Source organism: Dermacentor variabilis, chromosome 7 (genome assembly GCF_050947875.1).
Source record: "Dermacentor variabilis isolate Ectoservices chromosome 7, ASM5094787v1, whole genome shotgun sequence".
Lineage (NCBI taxonomy): Eukaryota > Metazoa > Arthropoda > Arachnida > Ixodida > Ixodidae > Dermacentor > Dermacentor variabilis.
The window spans coordinates 89,003,279-89,031,197 of NC_134574.1; the positions used below are offsets into that span (position 1 = coordinate 89,003,279).

Here is a 27,919-nt window from a genome sequence, read left to right on the forward strand (position 1 = left end):
AGATATCTACTACAACTGGTAAGTAAACCAAAAATAGTTTTATGATTGTGAGGTTATGCAACGTGTGTAAGATTGGGAATTTAGGCGGTAAATATGCGCGCTTACTAGTAAATGAGTTTCGTATGGAGTAGCGCAGGGCGAACAACAATAAAAGGAGGACAGAGGACATTAGAGACAACAAACAGAAATGAAAACAAATACAGCATAGATGTTTTAACGCTTGACGCTAAAGCGCTGTTTTAGAATACCCGTTTTATGTTTTAGCGCTTAACGCTCACTGATGAACTGCCTCTCTCAACGCCATAATATGTAAGGGCCCAGTCTTTCTTGATTACAAGAAAGACTCGGCCCTTTCTTGTAATCGCGAGTCTTACAAGAAAGACTCGCGATTAAAAGAAAGATTACAGTTATATTTAGGTAATGATGGCTGTCTACTTCTTTGCGTGCTCTTTCTAAGTTCCCATACCAGGCTAGACTCGTTCATCGCATTTGCCGTGCTGGTGATTTCCCTCTTTTATCGCTAACCCGCCGTGGTTGCTCAGTGGCTATGGTGTTAGGCTGCTGAGCACGAGGTCGCGGGATCGAATCCCGGCCACGGCGGCCGCATTTCGATGGGGGCGAAATGCGAAAACACCCGTGTACTTAGATTTAGGTGCACGTTAAAGAACCCCAGGTGGTCAAAATTTCCGGAGTCCCCCACTACGGCGTGCCTCATAATCAGAAAGTGGTTTTGGCACGTAAAACCCCATATATTAATTATTTTATCGCTAAAGTGCCTTAATTCCTTTCGTGAAGCAGATTAAAAAAAATGAAAATGACGGCAGAGGATCGCGTGCTGCTGCACACTCAAGCGTGCATGTTCTTGAGGAACAGGTTTTACTCTGACAGCACGGTACTTCGTAAACATTATCCCGTCTACAGCAGGCAAATACAGTCGAATAAAGTGGTGCGTTGTCTGTTGTAAAGGTCGAAGGAACACTAGCAATTAAGCTCGCAAAGTACATACTTTTGAAGTAAGAACAATGGTGAGCGACTTTGCCTCGCACCTTGTATTGATATCTATCGTGTCATAGAAACGTTTTAATCCTCCGCAGTTAGTCCTCGGCAAATTTGGCTCTTTGCATTCACTAGTGTTCGTCAACAAATACTCTCGCTAAAATGTAGCGGCAACATAGAGCGGCTGCATTGGAACTGAGTCCATATCAACTTAAATATTTCTAGTCAACATTCATGGTTCTTGTTACTGTGTGTTTTAAGACACATGTTGTATATTGACTAATACATTCTTATATATCCATTTCGAATCTGCAAAAAATTTGCTATGCAAATGTCATATTAAAAAAAAGGCTTTTTCGAATTTTTGGCCTGCAGTTCAAGGGCTTCAAATCTTATTCACATTTCATCCTAATCGTATTTGTAGGTCTTACCAGCCAAAAGAACAAGCTCAACCATGTCATGTAGCTCTAACCAATCCAAGTTAGTTAAACGACGAATAGTTACACTCGCCTTTTTTCACGAGCTAACGAATGTTAACACACAATGCCAGAAAGTTAATATTACCAGCTCGAAACGCTGTCTGACGCAGGCTACCTATTGCACATTTTAACTTTGCTTGCTGTTCTATTGCTCCGGAATGTTTAAACCGGGCAAACGACAGTGTAGCATTCCGCAGGAAAATCGAAGTACTTAGTCATTTTAGCGTGTCATCCGGAAAATATTATAGCGTGTCATCTGAATTATCTTAAGAAAAATGGTAATGTGTTGCTTTTTCTGCCCTTCAAAAGATTTTCAGCATCTGCTATTTAGCGTACAGCTACACGAAGCCTAAATATTGTGACAAGAAACATAAAACCGCTTCTGTCATGCGCGCAAGCGGTGTTGTTTATCTAATCCCCTTTTCTTGTGTGAACCGGTATATTAGGCAGACGGGCCGTTGCCTTAATGAATCGTTAGAGCAGCATTGCTACAATGTGATAAACGTGGTAGTGTCGCCCAAAGGGTGAAGCATTGACAGCGATAGCAAGTTTCAGCGTTTCACTCGGTTTGGCGCCTGTAATCTGGAATGCACCCACAGGGACATTTGCTCCTTAATCCAAGAATTTCTTATGGAGTCTAACTGAATGATCTGTTAAATTTGCATATTTACATTTGTGCGTGTGCTTTTCATCTATTATTTATTCATTATTCCAACTATTATTGCTTTAATTTCAACATTTGATTTCAACTTTCAGCATGAGCCAGGAGTTGGATGGCCAACAACAACAAAGACAACTCGTAGAACCATGTTGAATTTGTACACAGGCGCGACATATCGACGCGTAGCAACACGCAAGGTAACTCATGCTGGGAAGAAGCAACGTGCAGGCTATGAAGAAAGGTATGCAAGAGCTGAAAATTTTACCACGTTGCGGCGTATTTAGCCAATTTTGCAACTGGAACTTGTTGTTTCTTTTCCACTTGATTTGCCTTGGTTTACCACCTTCGAGAATACTCGTTGAGATGAACCGAAGTGGCAGCACAAGATCTCCTGCAAAACCGCCGGGTCATAAAAATGTGCTTAGCCTCGAGCATCGAATCATAGAAAGCGAATGGGATATTTGGTATGATCTTTTTTCCCACCTCAAGCATCTATCTTAAAATCCTAAAATTAAATTGAATGGCACCATACCGAGAGCAGTACTGTGGCTAAAATGTCCATGCCCTGGAACTTATAATTTGTATTCATTTTCTGTCACGCAGCTCAAGCACCCGGGCATCTTCTACCATGAACTTCATCAATAATGAAAATATTTCTTATACAGCGCCAGCATACTTACTTTGTGCAACACACCAGTTACTCTCCAACTTCTCACGTTACAAAATAATTTATGAGAGAAGCATTTGTGCTGCTGCAGGCGTCGGTCATCAGTATTTCAGAATAAGGTGCTTGTTCAGGCTTTCATTGTGGTTAGTACGTCTGGCGTACATAGTGAAAGCACGCCATCCACCTTTCCTCGTGCGTATATTGTAAGGACCAAAAAACGTAAAATCACTGCCTAGAAAGAGCAACAAGCTAAGACATTTTGGCACAATATAGTTGCGTTTTGTTGCTTGACGTATTACAGGTCGTTCTAAAGTCATTCTCGGACACGGTTTGGCAATGAGAGATATTGCTATCTATTGGTGCACTAGTAGCCTAACAGCAGAGAATTGCACTTCTTCAGTGACTTTTCTATTGATTTGCTCTTTTATTAGCTTAGACTGCTGCTCACTTTTTCTTTCCTGAGGTAAAGGGAGTTTTGCTAAAAATAAGGGCAAATATACTTTCACGTCAGTATCAGTGGTCGCTTTGGTTTCATTGTCGTGAACGTTTTTCAGTGTTCTTCTTTCTTAAATTTTCTTGCTTCAGATGCGGTGCATTGCTACTCAATTTTAATCTAGGTCGTACCTGGTCAACGAGGAAGGATTTGCAAAAATTTTGTTAAAGGAGACTTTTAGAATAAGGGGCATAATTTAATAATGATGAATAATAAATGTTGCAGGTTAGTTTTCCTCGAAAAGCGCAGGTCGAAAATTTAAAGAAAGAAAACCGCAAAAATTTCCACAAGTACGACGGCATGTGATTGTAGTGGCGGAAAATAAAATTAGAGAATGCGAAATTTTTTATGCATGGACAGTTGCTGTAATTATGACGGCCTTTATTTGCAGTGCCATCAAACGAAATTAGACTTCGGTATTTCTTGCAGTACATCCGTAAAACATATGACTGCGTGCTATTGCATTGCTGTGGAATAAAATTACGGAAACCTGTATGTTTAGCGGGGACATATTTGCAGCCGAGGCTGTCGGGAAAAGCGCAATGAGAACAACAGCGCGTGTTTTATGTTGCCTGTGTAATGAGTGAAGTTCGCGAGGGAATGCGCCAAGTGGGGGGGGGGGGGCGGGCGCGTTGTAAAGAAGAAAAAATATGACAGCAGTCAACGGCGAACTTTGGTGTTGACTATACTGCATACTCCCGTTTGCAATAGGCCATAACGCTACTTAGTGTGCTAGTACTGTTTAATTTTAATTGTAATTGTCTGTTGCTGCTATTTCGTTCGGTCATTATGCATATTTTATTTCCTGTGTGCATTAATTTTGCGCGTTTTCCGGGCATAAACAATGTTGTCCTTTATAGCATGCTCTAAGATTCTGCCTAAGTCACCCGTAGCAAAACTAAGAAGGAACCTGCATAACAGTGGGCTGACTGTAGGACATGAGGCTCGTTGCGCGTGGGTGAGGTGGCCGCTGCACACGTACAACGTGGTTCTGCCAGCTGATGAACTGTGGGGGAATAACTTGCATTATCGGCAAATAAAATAATTTGGCGCGTATTCATGGAACGTGGCATTTTTTCCGCTTAGTAACAACATAATTTTTTGCCAAGTAGACCAAAGCGAATATTGAGCGTGAGCTCCATCGCAATTTACGCGGAGTGCCGTACCATCGCAGTCGCCAGACGAGTGATTGTGGGCAGCGCATCGGTTACAGGTCAGTCACCCTCGGCAGCTATGCATCCTGGGAACCAACTATAGGCACCTACAACAATGATGAGGATTCAGAGCACAATGGCACGCACACAATTTATAGTAGCTTACTTCAATTGTTTCAGGTAGAGTACCAAAGCAATTTCATGATATTCACAGTGTGATCTTATAGTCGTAAAGCTCAACAATTATTCTTTTAACATTCATCCCATTCTGTTCTCGCTTTCCTAGGAATGTTTTAGTTTCGCTTAGGTCTGTAATTTATTTTCGATGAATTACTCCACGAACCTAAATAACTGAATGGCGTACACTTGCTGTAATAACGAATTCCTGAAATGACTTAAGGGTGGACAGTTTCTCATGATGTAATTTCTTTTTGGATTTCAAGAAATAAGTAGTCCCTCACACTTTTCGTTGCTTCGTATGCGGGTGCAGTGCTCTTATTGAAACATTCGTCCACTTCGAAGGGCGAGAGCACTTTGGCATTCTTTAGTCCTTGCGCCACAAAACGCTATACTCACTAGAATAGCAGCTTGGGCTTGTTGGTTTTCCATCCTGGTGTTAATAACGCAAAACCTAGACGGTGCACTAGACGAGAAGATGACACCACAAGCGCTGTGGTGTCGTCTTTTCCTCTCATCTTTAGTGTTTGGTTACAGTGAAGCCCATGGAAACCATGCAGGTTGTCTTTGTTCTTGATAAAACAGACGAAGGTTTATTAGTTGTGTCTCTCACTCAAAGTCCGATGAATACAAATTGTTGATAGTTATGTGCGTCCTTGTTAGACATAAATCTCTTAAACCCACAACCGGGCCGACAAGCGGACTCCACAAGGTGATGTGAATAAACACGATTTTCGCACCTCAGTTGCACACCACCACTATAACCAATAATGTCAAAAGAAAGCCAGCTACTCACGCGGTGCTAACAATGCCACCTCGCTACTATAAGTGAACAGCGATAAGAAGAAACGAAGGTTAGAAAGTAGGATAATAATGAAAAGCATGACGAGGAAGAAATCAAAATCACAATCAAGTTTATTAAGTTCATAGCAAAAAAAAAATAACCTTCATAGAAATATACAGCAGGAGGTCCGAGAGCACTAGGCTGCAGTGGTACCTCCTGTCTAAGGTTAGAAACAAGTGTATTCCAGTAATAAACGTAGTGAAAAGGTAGACAAATCCTTGGGAAATTCAAAAATACTTGAATCTGAACAGGATTATAAAAGCAGATAAATATAAATAAATATGAAACAAAAGATTGAAACATTGAATGTTATTCTCAAGCGATGAACATAAGCCTAATAATTCAGGAAGTAGAAAAACAAGTGTCTTTAAAAGTACCAAGTCACGAACACTGTCTGAGCTAGTCGGCAGAGCGCCTCAAATAGATAAAGCAGGAAAATGTGCGCTATGTTGACAATAATCAGTCAGTATTATATTTCCATCTTACCAATGCCAGAGGATTAGTGTTAAGAAAATCAGTAGTACGGAATACACTTGTGAGCATAAGATGATTCAATGACTTGAACAAGATAATGGCGTTATGATATTTAAATAGACTAGAAATTCAGAGAATATCATAACTATGAAGCAGCAAACAGGCACTGGTGTGATATGAGCTCAACGTTATTATTCTAATGGCTTGGTTTGATATGTGTTGTATAGATGATGAAGAAGTTAAGTAAGTATTGCCCCGTATCACCATACAATAATAATGTGACCGTGAATAAACGCTTAGTATAGTGTGATTAAGGTCGGAGTGCTAAAATGATAGCGGGCTCTAAAATTATAATGCCATAAGCTAGTTTTTTAAGTGCGCGTCGTGGTTATCGTATTTTAATGTGACACGAAGAAGTCCCAGGAAGGAGCATTCCTTAAGAAGAGCAATGGAGCATGTCATATAAGTTTGATCATAAGGTAATGTAAACAAACCTTCTGATTTCAATGCAACATTATGAACTTAATTGTTGAAGGAATATTATGAAGAGTAATATCGGCAGCAGGCTAAGATGGTATCTAGGTCGGTGTTCAGTTTCAGAGCCAAAGAGCGGATGGATTTGTCAGAAGGAAGTATAGATATATCATCTTCAGAAAGAAAAGGTTCAGGGTTATAAATTATATGAGGAAGGTTGTTTATATGAATCAAAAATTAAAGTGGCCCGAGTGTTGATCCTTGAGTAACGCCTTTATGAGCAGTCATCAAATTTGATAGTGTAGGACGAACTTATACAGCCTTTGCGGATCAGATAGGTAGGTATTTATTAGTGTTAAAGCAGGTCCAACAATTCTAACAGCTTGATGTTTAGCAGCCAAAATGTAGTGAATAATAGATTAAAAAGCTTTCGTTGAATGAATGAATAAAGCTGCAGAAAATTTACCAACATTAATAGATTTTTTAATCTTTTCGGAAAACGTGAGCAAAGCAAGATCAGTAGAAAAGTTCATCGAAAGCCGAACTGATAGAGAGTTAAAATGGAAAATTTATATAAGTGTTTATGTAGGCGTTTCTCGATGCAGTTCTCAATTATTTTACTAAAAAAGAGGCAATCAACCGAGCAGTTCTGTCAAGTATGGTCTGTCGCCTTTCTTAAAGAAGTTAATAACTTTAGTCTTTTTTAGTCATGATGGAAATGACTCAGTCTTAAAAGCTAAATTGATAATGCACGAAAAGTGGATAACAATGTGGTGAGCAGTTAATTTATCGTTATTGAATGAATTTCATCAAGCCCAGCACTGGTGACTTTTAGTTTGTAATGTTCATATTTCATTAGGGCCTGTGGGAAAGATTAGAAAGACTGTGAAGAAAGCGTGAAATATAGGTGAGTGCTCACGAGCGGACCAGCAGCCTGACTGCATAAGTGTGAATTGAACTCACTTGCAATCTCAAAAGGCTGATCGAAGATCCGGCCTGACTGAAGTTCAGTGACGGTGACTTTAGACCTATTATGTTTTAATAAGGAGTTAATTATTTTCCACTGTTCTTTGAAGTTTCTAGCAGCACTAGCTACCTTTGCTTCCTAATGTAAGGATTTGAATCTTATGTTATTAGGATGGTGCTTGTCTTTTTCACAAAAGTTTTCATTCTTGCACATGCACAGTAGAAGTGTGTTTTTGAGCGATGGGTTTTGGGAAGCAGGATGGCTTTTCTGACATCGCGCAATTTTATAAGAGTCGAAAAAGCATTTTGCAATGATCGAAAAGATTCATAAAATGCTGCATTAGCGTCGGTATACATTTAAACAAAAGGCCAGTTAATGTCAGTAATACGTTTAACAAATGCATCTTTGTTTAGAATGAATTTTGAAAACATGGCAGCACAAATATGCATAAAATGTCAATAAAAACAGGTTAACGATCAGTGACATTCATTTCAAATGCACCACAATGGTCAGATGACAGGAAATTTGCAAGGATGTAGTCAATGAGTGTGCTACTGCGTCCAGGAATACATCCAGTAGGAAGTGTGATTAAAGATTCGCAACCAAAGCATAAAGAAACAATTGGCATACTCATTGCAACTAAATCTATTGTCGTCAAGCATGGTAATAATCAGGTCACCCCCCTATGTAACTACATTCTTTTGTTCTAACATTTACGGAAGTAGGTTCAAACATGACAAAAAACAAAAAAAATGACGATGTAGATGTAGTTGCGGTGAAGTGGTGGCAGCGGATTTCGCCGATGGGGTCGATCCGGAATCGCTGTTTGAGAGAAGCCGGGGCCGGAGTGGTGTGTTGCGTCTGCCGAGGGGTCCAAGCAGTCCAATACAAGGTGACCATTAAAGAACCAGGATTTCGTTTGTCGCGGACGCGGCTGATACAAGCACATATGAGCACGGGCAGGTCGGACCCGCCTATTCTCGGGTCCTACTTGAAGGGGTGTATGGTAGGGCGATTAAAATACGGGACAAAGGAAGACACACAGGGACACACACAGCTCTACGCACACAGTTGTCACACAGTTGTCACTACGCACCAAATGCCTGTGCCAGACTTGTGGATTTTGCCTTGTTTGCCTAATGTAGATACGCCTAAGAACGTGCGCGTGACCTAAAATATTGCAGTTTGTTAAAATTGCACAGGAAGGTGGCCACGTGATGGCGCCATGTGAGGCAGGAGTCTACTCTTATTAGAGAGTCTCTGTCAAGATGCGTTTCTTGCTGAATGGTTGTGCAGTTTCTTGGCAAAAGGAAGCAGCGTACAAATTCTACTTTAGATGCGGGGAAGTTGTGACAAATCAGTTCTTCGGAAGCCCACAATGTCAGGGAGAATCAATGTCGCTGGAAATTGTGATTCATCAATTTATAGTACCAACCTACTAAGGCAACCCACACAGTTTTGTCAGAAAGAAAGCTTTATTCTAGAAAGAGGTTTCTCAAAAAGAAAACTTCGCTGTGAAGGAAAACAAAATGATTCGTATGGGGAATCCAGCATGGGGTCAGCATCTTTACGGCGCGTTCCTTCGACCATATGAACCTTACTGTTAGCTTACACCATATCGACCACCCTGCAAAAGCGTCGGTCCTCGGTTCTATCCGTGAACTTGGACAATTTTTTCTTCAGCGGCGAGGCTGCTCTGAAATTCGTATGTGCTTGCTCCGCAGCTTTGTTGTACAGATATGGGCCCCGAAATTTCTCCCTTTATTACGAAACAATTGCCGACCGCGATATCGTTGTAATTGCGGTTCACTGCTCCTGGTAAATGCAAGACAGCAGCGTGACAATGGCGGTCACTTCTGTTAATGAAGTAGAGGCAGTTGCGCCTTAAAAGCGCAAACGTCATACAACTAACGGCACTAATAACTTTTAGAGAGTGATGGGTAATTACGCGCAGAAGGGTAATTACATACCGTAATGAAGAGCTACCGAAAAACACTGCACACAAGAATTTATGTCGGTACTTGTTATAACGTCTTTTTCTTTTGTTCCGCTAATGCCACTTTCGTAGCCTTGTTGGCGGTTATTCATTTTGCTGTATCCTTGTTGTCAATATGGACACATTTCTTCTTTACATATATTCTCATAAAGAGCCGTACCTTCTCATTTATTATGGACAAAAATGCAGATTTTATAAAATGAACATTGTAGATAAAATAGATTGTCTGTGCCTTGAGGTACCCCGGAGTACACGAAGCCAAATCTGGTTTTAAGAGCTTCAATAAAAATTAAGTTATATCAGTAAACGAAGAAAATAGTGTGTCGATTAGCAAATTTTCTTGAGAAATTGAAATTTGTTAGAAAATAAATATGGTTTAATCTGCCATATTTACGTACCACAGCCGAGAGCATATCTGGCAAAATCGATTTTTTTAGCCAATGCCGCTTTTCTCTAATACAAATGGAAGAAACTACGCTCGCTCCAACCTCTATGCAAGAGTCGCATTCTATTTCCCAGCGCACTTGCAATATGTCATTGTATATGAACATCTGCCGAGAAGAAAGGTAAAAAAAATTTCTCGCAGAAACACAATTGAGGAAGCTCGTGCAGTCTATGAAAATTCAGCTGCCTACGGGCGCAGTGAAGGACAGCGTATTGTAAGAAACAGTTCAGGGTAGTTACGCAAAATAATTTTTGTATTCTAAGTGAACTCGTGCCAGACGAGTAAAGAGCTAAGATAGACCATTTTGCCCGCACATGATGAGCCCTAGAATACCAGTTCGTTTTTCCTGTCTCTATTCGATGCCGATCGTCCCCTTGAAGAAAACAAGAAACTTGGAGGGAGCTTGACGTCACGAAGCTGGCCCTGGCAAGCCAACTTCCTGTCTTTCTTAATATCTTACCTAACTTTTTTTACAGACAAAAGAATTCGCAGCGTCGCGTGTTCAGAACGATTATTGGGAAATCGGTTTTTGTACGCCTGCGTTGCTTTCGGTCTCCATACCTTGCTACCACCAAACCTGCAATCACATTTTGCGAATCTCTATTGTAGACATGTCTTCTTTCCCTGAGATCTCCCTGAATCCAAGGGCTTAAAGGAGGCCACGGCAGCCTACTCTGACAGCTGGGTGGATATCTGCACATTCCTAATAAAACATGTTTTATTGTTTCGATATATATATATATATATATACATATATATATATATATATATATATATGTGTATATAAGCAAAGTATATATATATATATATATATATATATATATATATATATATATATACTTTGCTTATAGATGTACCAACGCATCTTTATTTTTTTACCCAAAGTCTGTTTTACCCAATGCCTCTAGAACTGCTGGCATTCCTACTTTTTCGTGATCTATGAAAGTCATATAGAGAACCTTATTGTACTCTGCGAATTTCTCGATAACCTGAATAATGAAATGGACGTGGTCTATTATAGAGTATGTCTTCCTGAAGCCAGCCTGTTCCCTTGGTAGACTAAAGTCTAGTGCTGCACTTATTCTATTAGAAATTATCTTCGTGACTATCTAATACAATAGTGGAAGTAAGCTTATCGGCCTATGATTTTTCAGTTCTTTAACGTCTGTCTCCTTTTTGCGGATTAGTATAATGTTTGCATTCTTCCAGTTTTCTGCGACCGTTGCAGTCGATAGACAGTTCGTATAGACAGCCGCCAGTTGTACTAGTATTATGTCTTCTCCACCTTAGAATAAATCAACGGTTATTCAATCCTCTCCTGCCTCTTTTGCCCGTTTTATGCCTTGCAAGGCCCTTCTGACCTCATCTCTAGGAGGAGATTCTGCATATTGTTCATTATGCTTTCGAATACAATATTCCTGAGTCCTCTGGGTACTGTACAGCTCAGTATAGAATTCTTCCGCTGGTTTTATAATGCCTTCGCGATTGCTGATGCTATTACCCTGCTCAACTTTCAGTGCATACATCTCGGTTTACCCTATGCCAAATTTGCTTCTGACTGATCTCAGGCTGGGTCCATTTTCTACGGCTTATTCAGTCTTTCTCCCGTTATATTTTCGAATATCACTTATTTTCGCCTTGTTGATCAGTTTTGACAGTTCCGCGAAATCTATCTTATCTCTTGACTTAGACACTTTCATTTTTTGTCGTTTCTTTATGAGGTCCTTTGTTACTTGGGTCAGCTTGCTTGCTGGTTTCCTTGGTGTCTTGCCTCCCACTTCAATTGCTTCTTCTGAAACCAGCCTCGTTACAGTTTCATTAATTACGTCTATGTCATCATCACCATCTCGCTGTTCTAAGGCTGCATATGTTTTTGCAAGTACCAGCCTAAATTTGTCTGCATTTACCCTTACTGCCTCCAAGTTGACCTCTTTTTCTTGACCAACTTTACTCTTTCTCTGTTCAAATTGAGGTGAATCCTAGCTCTCTCTAACCTATGATCACTCCACTTTACCCTACCTATCACTTCTACATCTAGCACTATGCTGGGACTGGCAGAAAGTATGAAATCAATTTCATTTCTTGTTTCACCTCTACGGCCTTTACAGGTCCACTTTCTGTTGCTACGTTTCCTGCAAAAGGTGTTCATTATTCTCCGGTTATTGTTTTCGGCGAATTCTCCTAGCATCTCTCCTCTAACGTTTCTGGAATCGACGCCGTAGTTGCCAATTGCCTGTTCACCTGCCTGCTTTTTTCCCACTTATTCATGAAAGTCACCCATTACTACTGTATACCGAGTTTGCACTTTTCTCATCGCTAATTCAAAATCTTCATAATACTGATCTACTGCTCATCGTCGTGACTGGATGTTGGAGCGTAGGCTTGTACTACCTTTAATCTATACCTCTTATTTATATTGATTACGACTACTGCTACCCTCTCGTTAATGCTGTAGAATTCATCAATGTTGCCCACTATGTCTATGAGTTAGGAATCCTACTCCGTATTGCTTCTTATAAGGGAGACCTCTAAAGCAGAGGATATGGCCGTTGTTCTTCTCAGTTACCAGTTCTTCTAATTTCACTAAGGCCGATAGTATCCCAAACTATGTCTGATAGTTCCTCGAAGAGTCCTGCTATGCTAGCCTCATTCGAGAGGGTTCGAGTGTTAAACGTTGTATATGTCAGTTTCCATTGGCGGCCTGTCCGGATCCAGGGATTCTTAGCACCTTCTGCTGCGTTACAGGTCTGACCGCAGCCTTGGTCAGGTGCTCCGCAGCTGCTGGGGACTGAGGGCCATTGGTTAATTGATGATATCATCAGGGAGGTTGTGACCGAATACTGCACCCGGGAGGCCAATTCCTGTTCTGCTGAGGGAGTGTCATTGTTCAGCTTAGTGGGCCTTCCTAATTTGCTTGTACCTGGATTAGTATAGCCCCACTCGCTCTCGGAATCTTTCGCCGGTGTCAGGCGTCACTCCAAGCCTGCAGATGTGGTGCAGTGGGAAATGTGAAAAAGAAGATGGAGCGGGGGGATTTGAACTTCCGACTACCGCAACCGAGCAGCCGACATAGCTAAGTAAGATAATCCCGCAGGCGGGTAGGCTACGTTGTCGCCGAAAAGTACGGTATAGTGTCAATTCTCGGTGGCCCTAACCTCTTGTTTCCCGAATCTCACGCATGCACGCGGTCTTGAGCCCACCTGGGTACACGATATATTTTCGGAAATTGAGCAGCACTTAACACTTGTGTGTAAAAATAAAAAGGGAAAAGTTTTCAGCGCTTACCGAGGGGCCCCGAGTAACGTATCATCCACTCGTCGCGTCTGCTTGTCCCTTGGCATCCGAAAACTAGCGCTACCCAGTAGCTATTCACAACGGCCAGCCGCGCCACCATCTCAATACCGCTCTGGACCTCGCACAAAGCAGGTGACCTTGACAGCTCCCAGTGCTTTTTCAGCTTTTCTACATCTCTGAATAGCGGTTATACTACAGCTTATGAGAAGGAGGAAATGGAGGGGGGTAATTGATTCCGTAGTTTTTCGGGGAACGCTGCGGGCCTAAGCACTACAGAGTGGGGGTTAGGATAGTAAATTTCTATATACTGAGCACGAACAAATAACTTATTAACGAGATTATGAAGCCAAGCTACAGCTATCGCAATCAGCCATTATGTTCTACCAATGCTTTCAGTCTCAATTTATACGCCCGCATTGCAAACCTGTATATTACCGATGTAATGCTCAATGGTGTATATGAGTGAATTCTATATTTTCCCGTTTGCCTTTGCAAATAAATTCATTTTACTTTGTCGACAACTGTCGGGTATATGTTGTAAGCTTTTTCGGCTGTTGAAGAAAGCGCTTCCTCAGGTTTTGGTCATAGTTCATTATTCAGCCTAACGGCAACCTCATTTAAGCATCTGGCTGCGCGCTTTTGTATTTTCTCTTTAACTTTCTTGCAGTTGACGTTTCTCAGCACCAGCTACTTTTAGGCATGGAATGCTTTTAGCTCTCGTTGCAGGCGATCTTCAATTGACTTTGAGCCAAAAGCCAGAGCCACTATCCGGGCACTCAAACGTGAACATCCAGGCAAGTTTCGAGAAGAAAACGAGAACATTAGGGCAATCAGTCAAAGCATCAGAAAATACGGTCTCTGGCCCACAGCCCTTTGTACAGGACCGCATTACATACGCTAGTTAGTGCCCAAACAAGTTACAAAAACTGTAAGTACTTATCTACCGAATCCAGCAGTAGTTAGGAAACCTGATGTGGCCAGTGATGATATTACAGCGCCATTGTTGACTAGTCTCGCGAGAGTGTCATCCATTTCTTTCAAGAAGAATCCTTTATGTCGAGGCATCCAAAGTAATCTAATGAAATTTATGTGGGCAGGCAGTAGAAAATTAATGTACGTGAGAGGTTAGTTCCACTATTTGCTGTGGACGATGGACACAAAGATAAAGGATCCATTATTAAGGCTGCCATCGATTTTGATGAACTTATTTTCCGTAAGGCTAACAACACAGCTACAAGATTAGCCAGAAATACGAACAAGAAGTCCGGAATCGTGATTGAGAAAACAACTCTATAGCAGGAGCAAAAGAGTGAATTCCAGATTTTTCTTCACACTGTCAGGCGTCTGTCGCAGTGACCGTATTCCTAGTTAAACTCAATAAGTCATGCAGTAATAGTCTATTTAATATATTGACACGTGTACCTCTTTATCTTTATCGGGCGACTACTTCTCACCACCTAACAAATGTTATCGCACAGCGCAGGACGCGCCTGCATGTAAAAGAAGTTTCCGGAATGTTATCGATGGTTCCATCCGCTGTCTTTCCCCGCAACTTGTGTAATCTGATTGCATGTATGCGCGGCGCGAATAGTGTAGAACTTTGTGGAAGACACGTGGGTCCCAGCGGTTACTCTGGAACATTCAACGACTGAACTATTAAAGCCGACGCGCTTGACCCGCTGATCAGATTTTCGACGATCGCCGACTGTGTTCGCCGCTATCGTTGTGCTTTAAGTCTGTCTTTGTGGGCACATGTTTGCCCAATAAAAGCTAGTTTTGTCTTTCACAGTATTGCTACTGTGTTCTTTAACGTCACCACCACGTGACAATATTATGGAGATAATTTCTGCGTTGTCAGGTTCGATACCGTCATAGTTGACTCTCTCGAGCATCAGAACTAGGGAGCACCTCCCATATACGTCAATGCTTGTAGAAAGACCACTTGCGCTGTCTAAAGTAGAGGTGAGTGTACTCCGAAGAATAATGCAGGGTTGAGTTTTGAATATATTTCCCAATCTTCTTATAGGCCATTCGTATATATTTAGGAATATTTTTGCCACCAATAAATGAAATCTACACATTATCGAGGGCGACCTAACATGTTGATGTAGTATGATAGTGGCACCAAATTTCGGCAATCGGCAGCACAGTCGAAGGGTTTCGCGCTCAGTCAGAACTAGGGAGCGTTATTTATAAGCTGACTTTCCAGTAAATAATACACTTCCGAATTGTAAAATGGCCCGCACATAATTTTTTTTATCATTAGATGAGGGTCTCTCCGCATCCTCTACTGACTGTTGCATAGCTTACGTACCATGAAAACTCCTCTTGGTCGTTTTTCAACTATATGGTCAATATGCTTGGGGAGCTCTCTTATTTCTTCTTTTCCTCCTTCTTGCGTTATTGTCGTTGATGTTACTCTGAGGTTCCCCCCAGGGGACCTTCCTCATTACTACTTAGCCTGGCCTCCTGGGCACTCGTGACGCCGAAAAAACGCAGTAGCTCAACCAGCAAAAAGCCAGTCCGTTTCTCGTCCGAGCCTGCCATTGAAGTGGATTCCGTCTCGTTAAAAACCACCATACCTTTACACTTGCCTGTTTACATCCACCTCAAAACCTTGCTCTCACAAGCTCTCGTCACAAGCGCTCTTTGTACGTTAGTGTCACGTAAAGGTACCTCCGGCACCTTGCCGCCCAAAATCTGCACCAGAGGGGACATTTTGTGCAAGTCGTCTGCACTCTTTGGACAACGTCAGGCTAGACCTGCCCCTTTTTTGGCTAGCCATCTGCAGACACTAGCGCCTCCCTGCGCGTAGATTGTGCGGTTTTGAAACACGCAGAAAGCATAGGGCGCCTGGTTCCCCCCCCATAGAACCTCCGAGGCGTCACTTGTAGTTACCGCAATGGTTAATGGAAGCGCCAGCGCTCTCAACTTGAAGCCAGTGCTAATCATTCGAGCGCCGTCTAAGCTTTTCACATGGTTGTTAAGGTTCGCAATATAAGCCGCAGGCTATCTTCAACGGCAAGCCTATATTAACTTGCTTGGTTTATCACTCCATCTTAGCAGAGTACAAAAGTTGAGATGAAAGCACCGAAACCGACGGAACCAAAGCAATGTGATTAGAAGCTACCGCTTGATTACTACGTGACAAGGTCCCACATTTTCTTTATATAATTTATATAATTATATAATTAGGCTTCAGACTTGTGACTTGCGGCTCTATTCTAGTTTACATCTTTCCTCCACGAGTCACACGATGCAATAATCTACAGCTAACGCACATGCCATCGTGACACATTTTCTGAACATATTTTGCGTGGTTTATCCATCCGCTGTTGATTTCTCGGTGGGCGTAGGAAGTGGCGTCGGCAGTTTTAGAATTGTGTAGGTCTTGCGTCAACGATTAGTTGGCTTGATAGGTTGACATTCCTGTGCCCTTGCAGAAAAGTGCCCATTTCTTTGGCAATCAAGGGCGCTACAATGATGAAGAAATGTGCAAACGTGAACCCTCTTTAATGTTGAGAGTTTGGAATCGTGGCTAAAGTACTTCTTCGTCCTACCGATGTTTTTCTTATTGAACTGTATTTCGCACCCGTCGAACTGAGTCTCAAATATATCGGGCTGCGCATTTTTTTGTCGTTCATGTTTTACAGGAAGTAAAATATTGCTATTTCTCTCTTTTTATTTAGCAGTGAATTGCTGTTTCTCTTGCCTTAAATCAAAATCTAGCGCTGAACCTTATTTTGCGAAGAAGGTGAAAAAAATTGAGTCATAGCTATGTACAAATGTTAGTAAATATTTTGTGCCGCTAACCATTCCAAAAATTTCGACTAATGTTTACTTTGCCTTAGAAGGCATACGTATGTGCCAAAGACAGAAAATGGCGGAGGGCGTGTCGTGTCGATTCATTTCCTCACAGTTTGCAACGTCTGCACCTCGTATGTGTCAAGGTCAACGAATAAGACGCTTTGGTAGATTTTACTAGTAGCGTTCGGAAGAGTTTAGCAACCTCAGTGTTTAGCCGTTCTCGTGGTTCTCACGAAGCCAAACTCAGGTCGTCTGTCATCAGTAAATGTAATACACGGGCACTTTGGAATTACATGTCAGAGCCCTCTGAAGACGCCGTGTTGCTTGATGTAACTTGCTCCTAACCTTCTTGGCCAAATAACCTGCATAGTCTTCCTGATGTAGAGGCGGGCTGCTCCGTAATGTTCCGAATAATCGTCATGATTATGCTGTTCCTGCAAACTTTTAGAAAAACATCAATCAGAAAGCATCTTAATGTGAGTCAGTACAGCGCAAAATAGAATAGAGCCGCTGTATGTTGCCGTTCAAGCGTCATAGCTCAGTAGTTCAAAAGGGTGGGATAGTCACTTTGTTCATTTACATTATAAATTTCGAAGTGCAAGGACGAGAATTAGTAATAAAGGTGTATGTTTTACGAAATTTCAAATGAAATTTCAATATTCGCCCACTGTCTAAAAGTGCATACATTAAAATTATAGTTTGTTACAGAGGTGAACGAAATTACTGTAACTCTCGGCGGGTTTAGATAACTGTAATCAGGCGTGCCTGGTGGCAATTTTTACTTGCGATAAAAAATTCTAGTTGTCGGCCTCAGTGGCGAGAAAAAGGAAATTAATATTAGGGTTAAATTGATATATGGGTGTGTGTGTGCGTGTGTGTGTGTGTGTTTGCGTGCGTGTGTGCGTTCGTGTCTGTTCATAAGGACTGGTTCTTCTGGATTTTGTCGAATTCGCAAAGTAGTTGGCTTCCAAAGCAAAAAAATGCCCTGCTATGGCTCTAGAAGGATTGAGTGAAAGGCAGCGCCAAGAAGCATTTATTCTAATTATCACAGATAATGTCAGCCTTTGTAAAAACAAAAAAGAATCGGAAGAAATGTAACACCGCGGAAATTTCACCATCGCTCACATCTTTTTTTAGTGCATCTATAAAAAAAAACGGTTTTCAAATTTGGCCAACCTGTTTTCACGAATGTCGGTGAAATTTCCGGCGAGCATTTACTCGACGGCTCGAGAAATCGACGAAACGCGCTCAAGTTTGTGTATGTTAGTAATATGAAGCTGCTTTAAAAAGTATAACTTCTTTAGCAAGAACCCACCTTTGATTCTTTGAAAAATTTCCCAAATTAGATGCATTGAGATGAAATGAGGCAGTGTGGCTAAATAGATATGCTGCATTATTTGTTCGTCGAATAAATGGTACCCACGCTGCGGCATATGGGGCTCGTATGCTCATTGTTAAAGGTTCTTTTCCTTAACGACAAGGAATCACTCCAACATGATTCGTATAACGCAGATTCACCAGTTTGAAATTTATTCGGTCCGAACATTCGCCACGTTCCTGAACAAGTTTCGCAAAAACTCTGCGTGGGCGTAGCGGCAGATCGGAGGGACGTTGCCAAGCGATTACGAGGGCTTGTTGCTAAAATCTGGCCCCGAAGCGCATCTCTTGCATGTGTTGCATAGGAAACAAAGTGTACAGGATGCGAAAGCAATTTCCTCAGCCGAACGCACCATCGTAACTTCATGAATAAAGGAGCGCGCATCGGAACTTGCGGAGCCTGGGTGAGCCAACGCCAAAGTTGGTCGTACATTGCGAACGGCAACTAGTTACGAATAGTCTATGCGCGCTTTTCGGTGCAAGGGAGATTTAATTTTGCCCGTGCATATTTTATAGACCGTACCATTCTCACCTCCGGCGGTTTGTCTGGGCTGACCATTTGTTCGACTAAGTTCCCTTTCGCCCACGTTGCCTGCAGCATTTCTCTTCCCCCCTTATAACAAGTCTGGGCTCCGCGAGAACTTCAACCATACCACATCAGCAGCACTTACCGAGGAAAGAAATATGTGCACACCAGGCCGCATGCGCAGTTTAACCCTGAACGCTATCGGCCCCCCTGATTTGAGCAGCGACATTCCCGCAAGCACGGAAACTGCGTTTCTGGCACAGGACGCGCATAAACACACTCAGAGACGAACTGCCGGAGTGGGAGCGGCACATTCTATGACACATGCAACCAAAGGAAGAAATCTTGAGTCCAGCTGCATTGGTGCACGTATTGTTATTTACTAGTTACCGCTCACGGTACAGTGGGGTGTTTGCACAGCCGACTTACTAAACTTACCATACACGAGTGCTTCTAGCGCGTTTCACTTGCCGACGAGAGCTAAGATACTTCTCTACAATTTCAACGACTTCTGGGGAAACCGGGTGGCGAAATTTAATAATAATAATATTTGGGGTTTTACGTGCCAAAACCACTTTCTGATTATGAGGCACGCCGTAGTGGAGGACTCCGGAAATTTTGACCACCTTGGGTTCGGGTGGCGAAATTTGAAAACCATGGTCTTTAGAGGTGAGGGAGAGAAATACGTGCAGTTGGCTAGTTTTGTGCGATGTTCAGTTCTCAAATATTTAAAGATCCAAATTAAAGCGAGACATACCAAGGTTTTCACCTACAGTCTGCCAATACAATTCTGACAACTTTAGCAGCCACACTTTGTCTTATAGAACCGACTAAAATTGGAATTATCAACACCTATAAAAAGCACTTCTGACTTCTAAACCTGTTGGTGAAGACAATTCTTTCTTGGTAAAGTAAGAGACATGCCTTGGTCCACGGCATTGAGGTAACAAAATACATCTTTTTTTCATCAGAATTAAAATAAAAGAAAGGACATGACCCGCAGACCTTACAATAACACAGGCAAGTACTAGAAGAAGGCAACGAAGCACAGTTCGAGAAATCGAACAAAGGACAATTGATTCATTTTAGAAGAACAAGTTAAAGCAATAAAGCCAGTGACAGGACTTTTTGTGCACACGATTATCTGGCGTGGTGAAGCGCTTGTATGAAATTTAAAAACTAAAGGAATAGGATGTGAACAATAATGTTTTTCTAGTCGTATTTCTACTGGTCTTTAATGCGTGACATAATAGTCAAGCACACTTCTTTAACAAGTTGAGAGTTTGGTGTCCTGGTCGTGGCACGTAATGTTTTGCAGCACCATCGGACAATGAACATTCTTGATGCTTTGGCGTCTCCTAGCGCTTATCACTTCTGCTTTTGTTCTTTTTGAAAAAAGCCCCTAATGCGGACGCGGCACATTGTTTTAAATAATTGGGTAGTGGGTCGCGAAGGTGAAGCTACAGCTGGCGTAACTAAAATGGGAGCACGATCGCCCGAACGCTGTGTCCCTATGCGTAAGAAGTCACTCAACGTTCCGACATGGAAAGTCAGTAGTTTGGACTTGATAACCCGTAGTAGGGAGAGAAGCTGACCTAGTCATAAGAACGGTCTCCCTTGTCTAGAACAATTCAATTACAACAAAGTGAAAAGGTGCGATGGGTCCAGTAAGTGCTATTTGACAAACTTGCGAGTTGTCAGTTATGCCCTTTTTAATGAAGTTTATTGGAAAACGATACCTGCTCGAAGGCACAATATTTCTTAGACAGAAAGACGGGCTCTCGCACAGATCACGGCATGGCTCTTCTTTATCAACGCGCCGCGGACAGCCCAGCTAGGGTCCTGTCTGCTTCATTAGATTGGTTTCGGTGGCGAAGGGGAGCCATCCTGGCTACTCAGGGAGAAGACCAGACGAGGGAGTCGCAGTAGGACTTTAGTCGGCTAACATGAGCACGCTCACGCCTATGACGACGCCGGTTTGGCGAAATTGTGAGGGACGCAACGATGTAGTTTACAGGCGATGGTGCATCGATGAAATGGTACGTACCGTGATATCACGCAAGAAGTTTAGCAGAGAGGCCAGGTGCATGAGGTGGTATCCTGAGTGAGACAAGAGAACCGGTAGGGAACATGGCCGCAGACTGATGATTCATGTCATGCCGTGCCTTCTGATCTCCTTAGTCCTTAGTGTAGGGCCATGGTGTAAGAGCATGATGTAAGCGCATGGTGTCTTATAGCGTGGTAAATGGACCAGCTCACTACAATCTTCACTGTACCGGGTGACTTCTGATGGTAGTGCATTGGGAAGCCTCAGGTCTGTGTGGCAGCAGAGTATCCAACGGACGTGAATGCTCACGTTCGTATAAATGAAAAAGAGAGCAAAAGCAAGTAGTCGCTTGCGTCACGGTGTTGTAGGCGAAGGCAACAAATAGGAATATGGTGCCCCATTGTGTGCGGTCGGACCAAATGCACCCAGAACATGTCAACGAATGTACGATTTGCTGAGCGAGGCCATTCGTTTATGTCAATTTTATGTGAATGATTTTACACTCGGCGAGAAGGGTTTGGATAACATCTGACATGCAGGCATGGCCTCTATCACTAGTTCTGGAGAAGCACCGTCACAAAGAATGAAGTTGCGATGAATAACAAAAGAGTGTTCGTGAGTGGTCGTGGCGGGAAGGGTCACGGTCTCGACGTAGCGTGTTATATGATCGGCGCCAACATTTGTCCATCGGTTTTCATACCCGCTGCATGGAAGCGGGTCATAAAAGTCGACCAGGACCTGGTCAAACAGTCTAGCTGGGCACGGTAACAGTTGAAATGCGCGAGCAGGACGTTGGGATGAGGGTTTGGTTTGTTGACAGGTGTTGCACGACCGGACGTACTTCTGAACAAAACGATACATTACGCGCCAGTAATACTGCTGACGCCGCCGCGTGTAGGCTTTTAGGACACCGGCATAAGCACATTGCGGATTGACCCGGAAATACGTGCAGACATCGGAGAGCAAATGACAAACGATTTACAGTAGTCATTCCTGACCGTCGGTCTTATAGTTGTAGTGGTAGAGGATATTGTCTCCCACAGAAAGTTGGGTTGCTTGGCGGAGTAGCCCCCGTGTCGATTGAACGACATATGGAGTGGCAAAACGATACATTCAAGTCACGAGGGAGGGCAAACGATGGGTCCTGGTGCTGCTGGGAAAGCGTATCAATGGCTGTCAGTCATGATAGGATAGTCGAGGAAGCTGACAGAAAAGTCACATCAAGTGTTATCGGGAACGCGAGAGCGGCTCTGCGTCAGCGCGCTTTGTAACGGTGTGGTATACGACACGAACATCAAATTTGGAGGTAAAGCACCCAACGGCCGAGGCGTTCCGATGAGTTTTTAAGGAAGAGTGCCAGCAAAGGGCATTGTGGTCAGTTACGATGTCAAAAGGACGGTCATAAGTGTGAGGACGAAAGCTGCCCATTGCCCGAGAGGATTTCTAGACACTCGCTCCCTGTGACTAATTTGACTAATTCAAACACGCGTTTTTAAGGGTGCGGCTCGTGTAAGGGACGGCGTATTTATCATAGGCGGCTTTCCGTTGCGCCAAGGTAGTACCATGGTCAATGCCACTCGTCTTGGTGTGCACTATCGAGGACGCAGTTCGGTCATTATATTGAAAAATTGCCTGACAGAGGAACAAGCGAAGCAACTGAACAAAGGCTTCATCACATCCAAATGACCTGGTGGAAATGCCGTTGCTGACCGCGAGCAGATTTGTCAATTGTGCGATGATGGTCGAAAATATGCGCACGGAACGACGAAAATAGAAACACAAACCTATAAAACTTCAGATGACCTTGATCTATGTTGGCTTGGGATACTCTGTGACTGCGCGAAGCTTGTCGGGATCGGTAACGATGCTGTCTTTAGAAACAACGCCACCGCACATTGTTAACCTTGGAGTAGCAAAGTGGCCTCGTGACATTTAGCTGTAGGCCGATGGAAGTGAGATGGTAAGAATGTTGTGCAGACGAGAAAGGTGTGTCGGAAAATCGACAGAGAATATAACTATATCATCCAAGACACATAAGCACGTCTTCCATTTGGGGGCGCTGAGATTGGTATCGAACATACACTCCAAAGTAGCGCGCCCATTGCAGAGCCCCAATGACGACGTTAAACTCGTGCAGTCGACTTGGAGCCATGAACACCCTTTTCGGGCGCTCAGGTTGACTCATTGGAATCTGCTAATAGCCGAAACGCAGATACAAGAAAGTTAAGTACGCTGCGCGTTGCGAACAGTCAAGAACGCCATTGATCTGATGCAGCGGGTGAACGTCCTTCGTTGTAATTTTGTTTATGGGGCCATTATCGGCACAAAATAGAATGGAGCCGCTTTTTCTCAGCACAAGCACCACGTCTAGCTACCAGGGCTTTTGGAATGTTGAATGACTCCACGATGCGGATGTCGTCCATTTGCTCCATGATAATTCGGTGCTCTTACGCTGGAAAGTGATAAGGGCGATGTCACAAAGGGACATGCAGACCAGTGTCGATGTTATGACAGACATTATTTATGCGACCCTATGATGACGGATGACAGTCAAGGGAAGCAAAGAACTTTGGAAGGAGAGCTACAAGTTGGACGCGATGAGCAGGAGAAAGATCAGCGTCGATGGCTCAGTTGAGCACGGCTGGAGGCGATGGGTTAAGGAGAGATGTTACGGCATTAACGTGGCAATTGGCGGAGTCATCGCGAGCATCAATATCTTCAGGGCCATTGACATCTAGAACATGTCCTCAGGTTGCTCCACTATGTGAAAGGATGGCGTACGGATAGTAGCTGGAAAACAGCATCTTTGTGGTCAGAGAGGTAACATTGAGGACGACAAACGGGAAAAAATGTATTAACGTTGAGCGAACAGGTTAGGTGGGTTAAATATTTCAGTGGCGCCTAGTTCGGCAGCACATGATAGGCAGCACACTGACATTTCCGAGGTTATGTGTGACGGTATCAACAAATATTTTGCTTGTACTGCTACAAGCGCCGGCCCATAGTGAGCCACTGAGTGACGAAAGTGTCACTTTTGCATTAGAACAATCGATGATGGTTGTTGATGATGGATGGTGATGGCTACTCCCCATCCCAGGAGTAGGTAATGAAAGCAGGAGGGCAGCACGAAAAACTCGATGATGTATAGAACGTCTTGGGTGACGACACGGATCATGCACGCGGTTGATGGATGAATGCACTGCGCACTAGTAGCTGAGAGCACTATCCCAGGAAGTGACCTAGTACCTTTCTTGATCTTGCAGCAGATGTTTTCCTTGATGACGGAAACGGTGGCAAATAGACAAATCGTAATCGACACGTAATCGACAAATCCTAGTGTGACGGTTCCTCAACATATACATAAGTATTTTTTGTGGCGAAAGTAAAGGTCTTGTGAAGTTCGAAGTACTTGCAGTTCCTGCCTCCGGAACTGCATTAATCAGTTTCCCTCGGCAGTAGGGGACCGAAGATGCATCGGCCAAAGCGAGCGATGATGAGGAGGAGGGGAATGAAGAGCATCTTGGTGGCGATCTGAGTCGAAGGGCTTAGGCGAAAATTAAGAAGTGGCGGCACGTATCGGCGACTAGCTACGCGAATCGAACGGACCATGAGTAGCCGGGATGCGCTGCTGAAAGAAGCGCACAACGTGGCCTGCGATGCCACAGGCGAAGTAGATGTCTCGATTATCTGGCGTGCACCACGTGAACACAGGACGAAAGGACTACGGGAAGGGCTTCGGGGCGGGTAGTGCAGCTGAAGCTATGGGCAATAAGAAGGACAATGCCTGACGGGTTTGTGCGATTACGGCTGGGTAGTTGAGTGGCGGAGGTGGGAGATGAGAAGCGTGGTCGGCATAGGATAGTGGCGTACACTACCACCAATGACAGGGGCTGCCGCCGTCTGCACGATAGCGGTGACGGTCAAGGCCTTGGAAGATCTGCGGCGATATTCTACACGTTTCAACCTAGTGGGCGTGTCCATTTCGTCTGCTGGTGAAGCGCTGATTGGCTGGAGGCGTCTGTCTCCTCCTGACGCGTGACCCATCCCAGCTAATACAGAATTGAGCCGAAGACGAATTGGACATGTCCACTAGATAGACACGTAAAAAATACCGCCCTCTGGTGGGTAATATGCCACTCCGGAACTTCAGAACAAGATAGGGGCCCTATCACTTCCGCTAAATGTAAGGAGAGTTATTATAACAAAATTAACTGCTCGAAGACAGAGTATAGTTTTAGCCAGCAACAGGAGCTCTCGCGCAAATCATGGCATAGTGCTTTGTTAACGCACCACGGACTACATAGCTAAGGGTGCGTCTGTTTGATGACGCACTTGAATAAATGTGTCACACATCAGCGGGCTAAGCATGCTTACTTTTCTGTCCCCTATGAAACAAACGTACCTATCAGCTTCGTGGCATTCTCTGCTTGCTTTAGAGCAGTGATAAAATGAGGAAGTGGCGTTACGGAAGACATGTCGCACCTATTTTGGCGGCGATCGCGTTTCTCGGTGGTGTTCTAGCGTTCGTGGAGGAGTTGGCAAAGATGCTGTGAACAGCAAAGAAAGGAACTGCCTTGTCATGTGTCGGCTGAAATAGGGCGCCCGATGAAGCTTCGATTTGATAACGTGAACGTTATCAGATATTGAGCCAGCACGTCTACCATGGTATTAGCCACCCCCTCCCTCCTAAGTGAGTTAACTGCAAGAAGAATTCGTATTTCGACGGGTGAAAAAAAGTTCAAATCATGAAGCAAGCATATAGAAGCGCCCACATAGGCTGGTCAGAATGCGAGACAGTACTTTCGACAGGATATCTTGATATATAATGCGTATTTTTTGTTTCCAGCTGCGGAAGTCTACAACCGATAATAGTTTTTTGCCGAATGCGGCGCTTAGTTGAGGGCGAAGATTCTTGCACTGGTTAAAAAAACAAGACGGGAATAACTGGCACAAGAAAGACGCGATAAGGAACGACATTCTTTCCCATTATGTATGCAAAAGTTAATATAGACAATACAAAATTGCGCTGTAGTACGCAGTATGGAATCCTCTCCACAGCCTCGCAGCCTTCTCTTCACTGCGAAAAAAACATTGTGAGACACAGCATAGACATGTATTGTTCAATACTGCATCGTACATACGTGACATTATTCTACTATCAAGTTTCTTACCTTGCCCGGGCTTGCAGGGGCAGTGCTCCGAGTAGATGGCACCTCTGACCTGTTCTACCGAACACTTTTGCAAAAGTTTAGCCAGTGGCTGGCATGTATTCGTCGACTGCTGTCGCAGGCAACACAGATTTTCTTGGCACTCCTCGCTGCTCATGCAAGCTTTGCCTTTTGCTTTAGTCTGAAAAAAATTAAGCAAGCAGATATATATTTTTACTCTGCTAACAAAAATTCAAGGATTTAGCCATACGTCCCATTTCTTACGGCAGTTTTTCACAGCGTGGATGGCATGGCAGCACGCACTCAAGCTTTGAGGGCTGAAGCCTAAGAGTGGGATAACAGCGCTTGCTACACACTGATCCCTTTTGCATTGCCCGCGCAGTGAGCAGGCGTTGAAATATATGTTTAGGACACGACTCATTTACTTGAAAATGCTCAAAGAGTGGCTGACCGATGCAATATTGCCCAATGTCGTTGCAACAACGCAGCTTTCCGCGTCCTTCGGCGCCATCGTACACAGTCCACGCGGCTGCTCAAAGAAACTACGCCGACAATCTCGCACTCTCCTCAGCGCTCCGTCATCCTATGCCCAGTGATGTGTGCACTCCCGGTACCTGCGGCTTTACGCTGCAGAGCACCAGGTGGCGATTTTGACTTGTGCCGTGGTTGGATTCCCATTAGGGCGAAGTGAAAAACGCTGAAGTACCGTGCTTTGGTGTCATTGTAAAAAGCAGGATATCGTAGGAGACAACAGTAGTGCTCGTCTTTTTGCACAGGTTAAAGGGCCCGCCTTGCAGCCCTGAATTCTACGATTGAACTAATTAGGTGAAGCGATGCTAGTATTTGAAAAGCCGATATCGACAAACAACCGGGCGTTAATAGCCAGGTAAACAGATTCATATTTGTATAATATGCAAAAACTCACCGTATTCGATGGGCTAGTTTGTCCTTCCGACCCAGCTGCTCTCCGATCATACAGAGATGGATCTTCCGTAGTTTCGGCGTCGCACGTCAGACTCTTCATGTTAATAACAATGAGAAGGAGCAGCGCAGCTGTGGTCTCGCTAGGGGAACGCATATTGGAAACCTTACCTGCCGTAGAATAAGCCGCTGTGTACACAATGCCCGTAGCACTTCAGATATATAGAAAACGTGATGCACAGTGCGAGAAGAATGAGGAAGGTTGCCAGCTCATATTGTTCGTGACAGCGCTCGCGCACACTACAGGTCACAAAGATAGTTTTGAAAGTGGACACGTAAGCCATCCATAGTGCGAGAACGTTTACGTGACACCCACCACAGGGATTTAAGAATCCGGAACTGAACAATAAAACAAAGTGCGAGAGAGGTTATTGTTTAAGAAAGGGATTGGTTCGAGAGGAAGTTGTGCTCTTGACATTTGAGAGCTTTAGCTTCTCCGCAGACGTATTAGAATTTGTGAAATACCGGGTGACCGAGGCCCTGCGCCACAGCAACAGCGCGGGTAGCAACATCGTGGGACACAGAGTTTAAGCGGAGAGCACAGAAAGCTGACACTGCAATGACATACGACATACTGCTTACCTGCTGGTGCGAAGTTTTGGCAGTGACGTAATGGCTAACGTGCAGCACTTCAATGATTTTCCTTCGACGACATCGTTCACGCGACACAATACTTTTGTAAACGCATTGTAAGTGGACAAACCCACTCGTCACTAAATATAGCCACAAACATTCCTACTGCCGGCCATTGCTCCAATATATCAATAATCTGTAAAAGATAAAAAAGTGCTTCTTGGCCAGCTAAAACTCCAGAGTATTATGCCTTGACTATTTCTTTCTCTACTTCACTTTCTGACCTTCACGTCCCAGCGCACCGCGTTATCTGTGCCAG

General features: G+C 43.6%; 1 protein-coding gene and 1 long non-coding RNA gene across 2 annotated transcripts in view; one reads left to right on the forward strand and one right to left on the reverse strand.

The window, feature by feature from the left end:
- Positions 1 to 27,919, forward strand: part of LOC142587629 (uncharacterized) — a 58,277-nt gene that overhangs the window by 19,462 nt on the left and 10,896 nt on the right. The window contains exon 2 of the long non-coding RNA XR_012829592.1: positions 2,232 to 2,377. This is a non-coding gene — a long non-coding RNA (uncharacterized LOC142587629). The remainder of the gene's footprint in view (positions 1 to 2,231; positions 2,378 to 27,919) is intronic.
- On the reverse strand, positions 17,179 to 27,228 carry LOC142587627 (uncharacterized). Its single transcript, XM_075698789.1, has 3 exons — positions 26,972 to 27,228; positions 26,050 to 26,227; positions 17,179 to 17,369 (listed from the first exon to the last, which is right to left on the reverse strand). Exons 1-3 carry the CDS (start codon positions 27,122 to 27,124, stop codon positions 17,269 to 17,271), a joined length of 432 nt encoding a protein of 143 aa, XP_075554904.1. The 5' UTR covers positions 27,125 to 27,228; the 3' UTR covers positions 17,179 to 17,268.

What these genes read in the sequence shown, in the direction of transcription:
- LOC142587627 (XM_075698789.1), bottom strand. Translation starts at nt 27,124, where the DNA reads ATGCGTTCCCCTAGCGAGACCACAGCTGCGCTGCTCCTTCTCATTGTT. An exon ending in AAACTAGCCCATCGAATACG is followed by an intron (nt 26,228 to 26,971) that starts GTGAGTTTTTGC and finishes AATTTTTTTCAG; the next exon opens with ACTAAAGCAAAAGGCAAAGC. An exon ending in CCCCTGCAAGCCCGGGCAAG is followed by an intron (nt 17,370 to 26,049) that starts GTAAGAAACTTG and finishes TTTTTCTAAAAG; the next exon opens with TTTGCAGGAACAGCATAATC.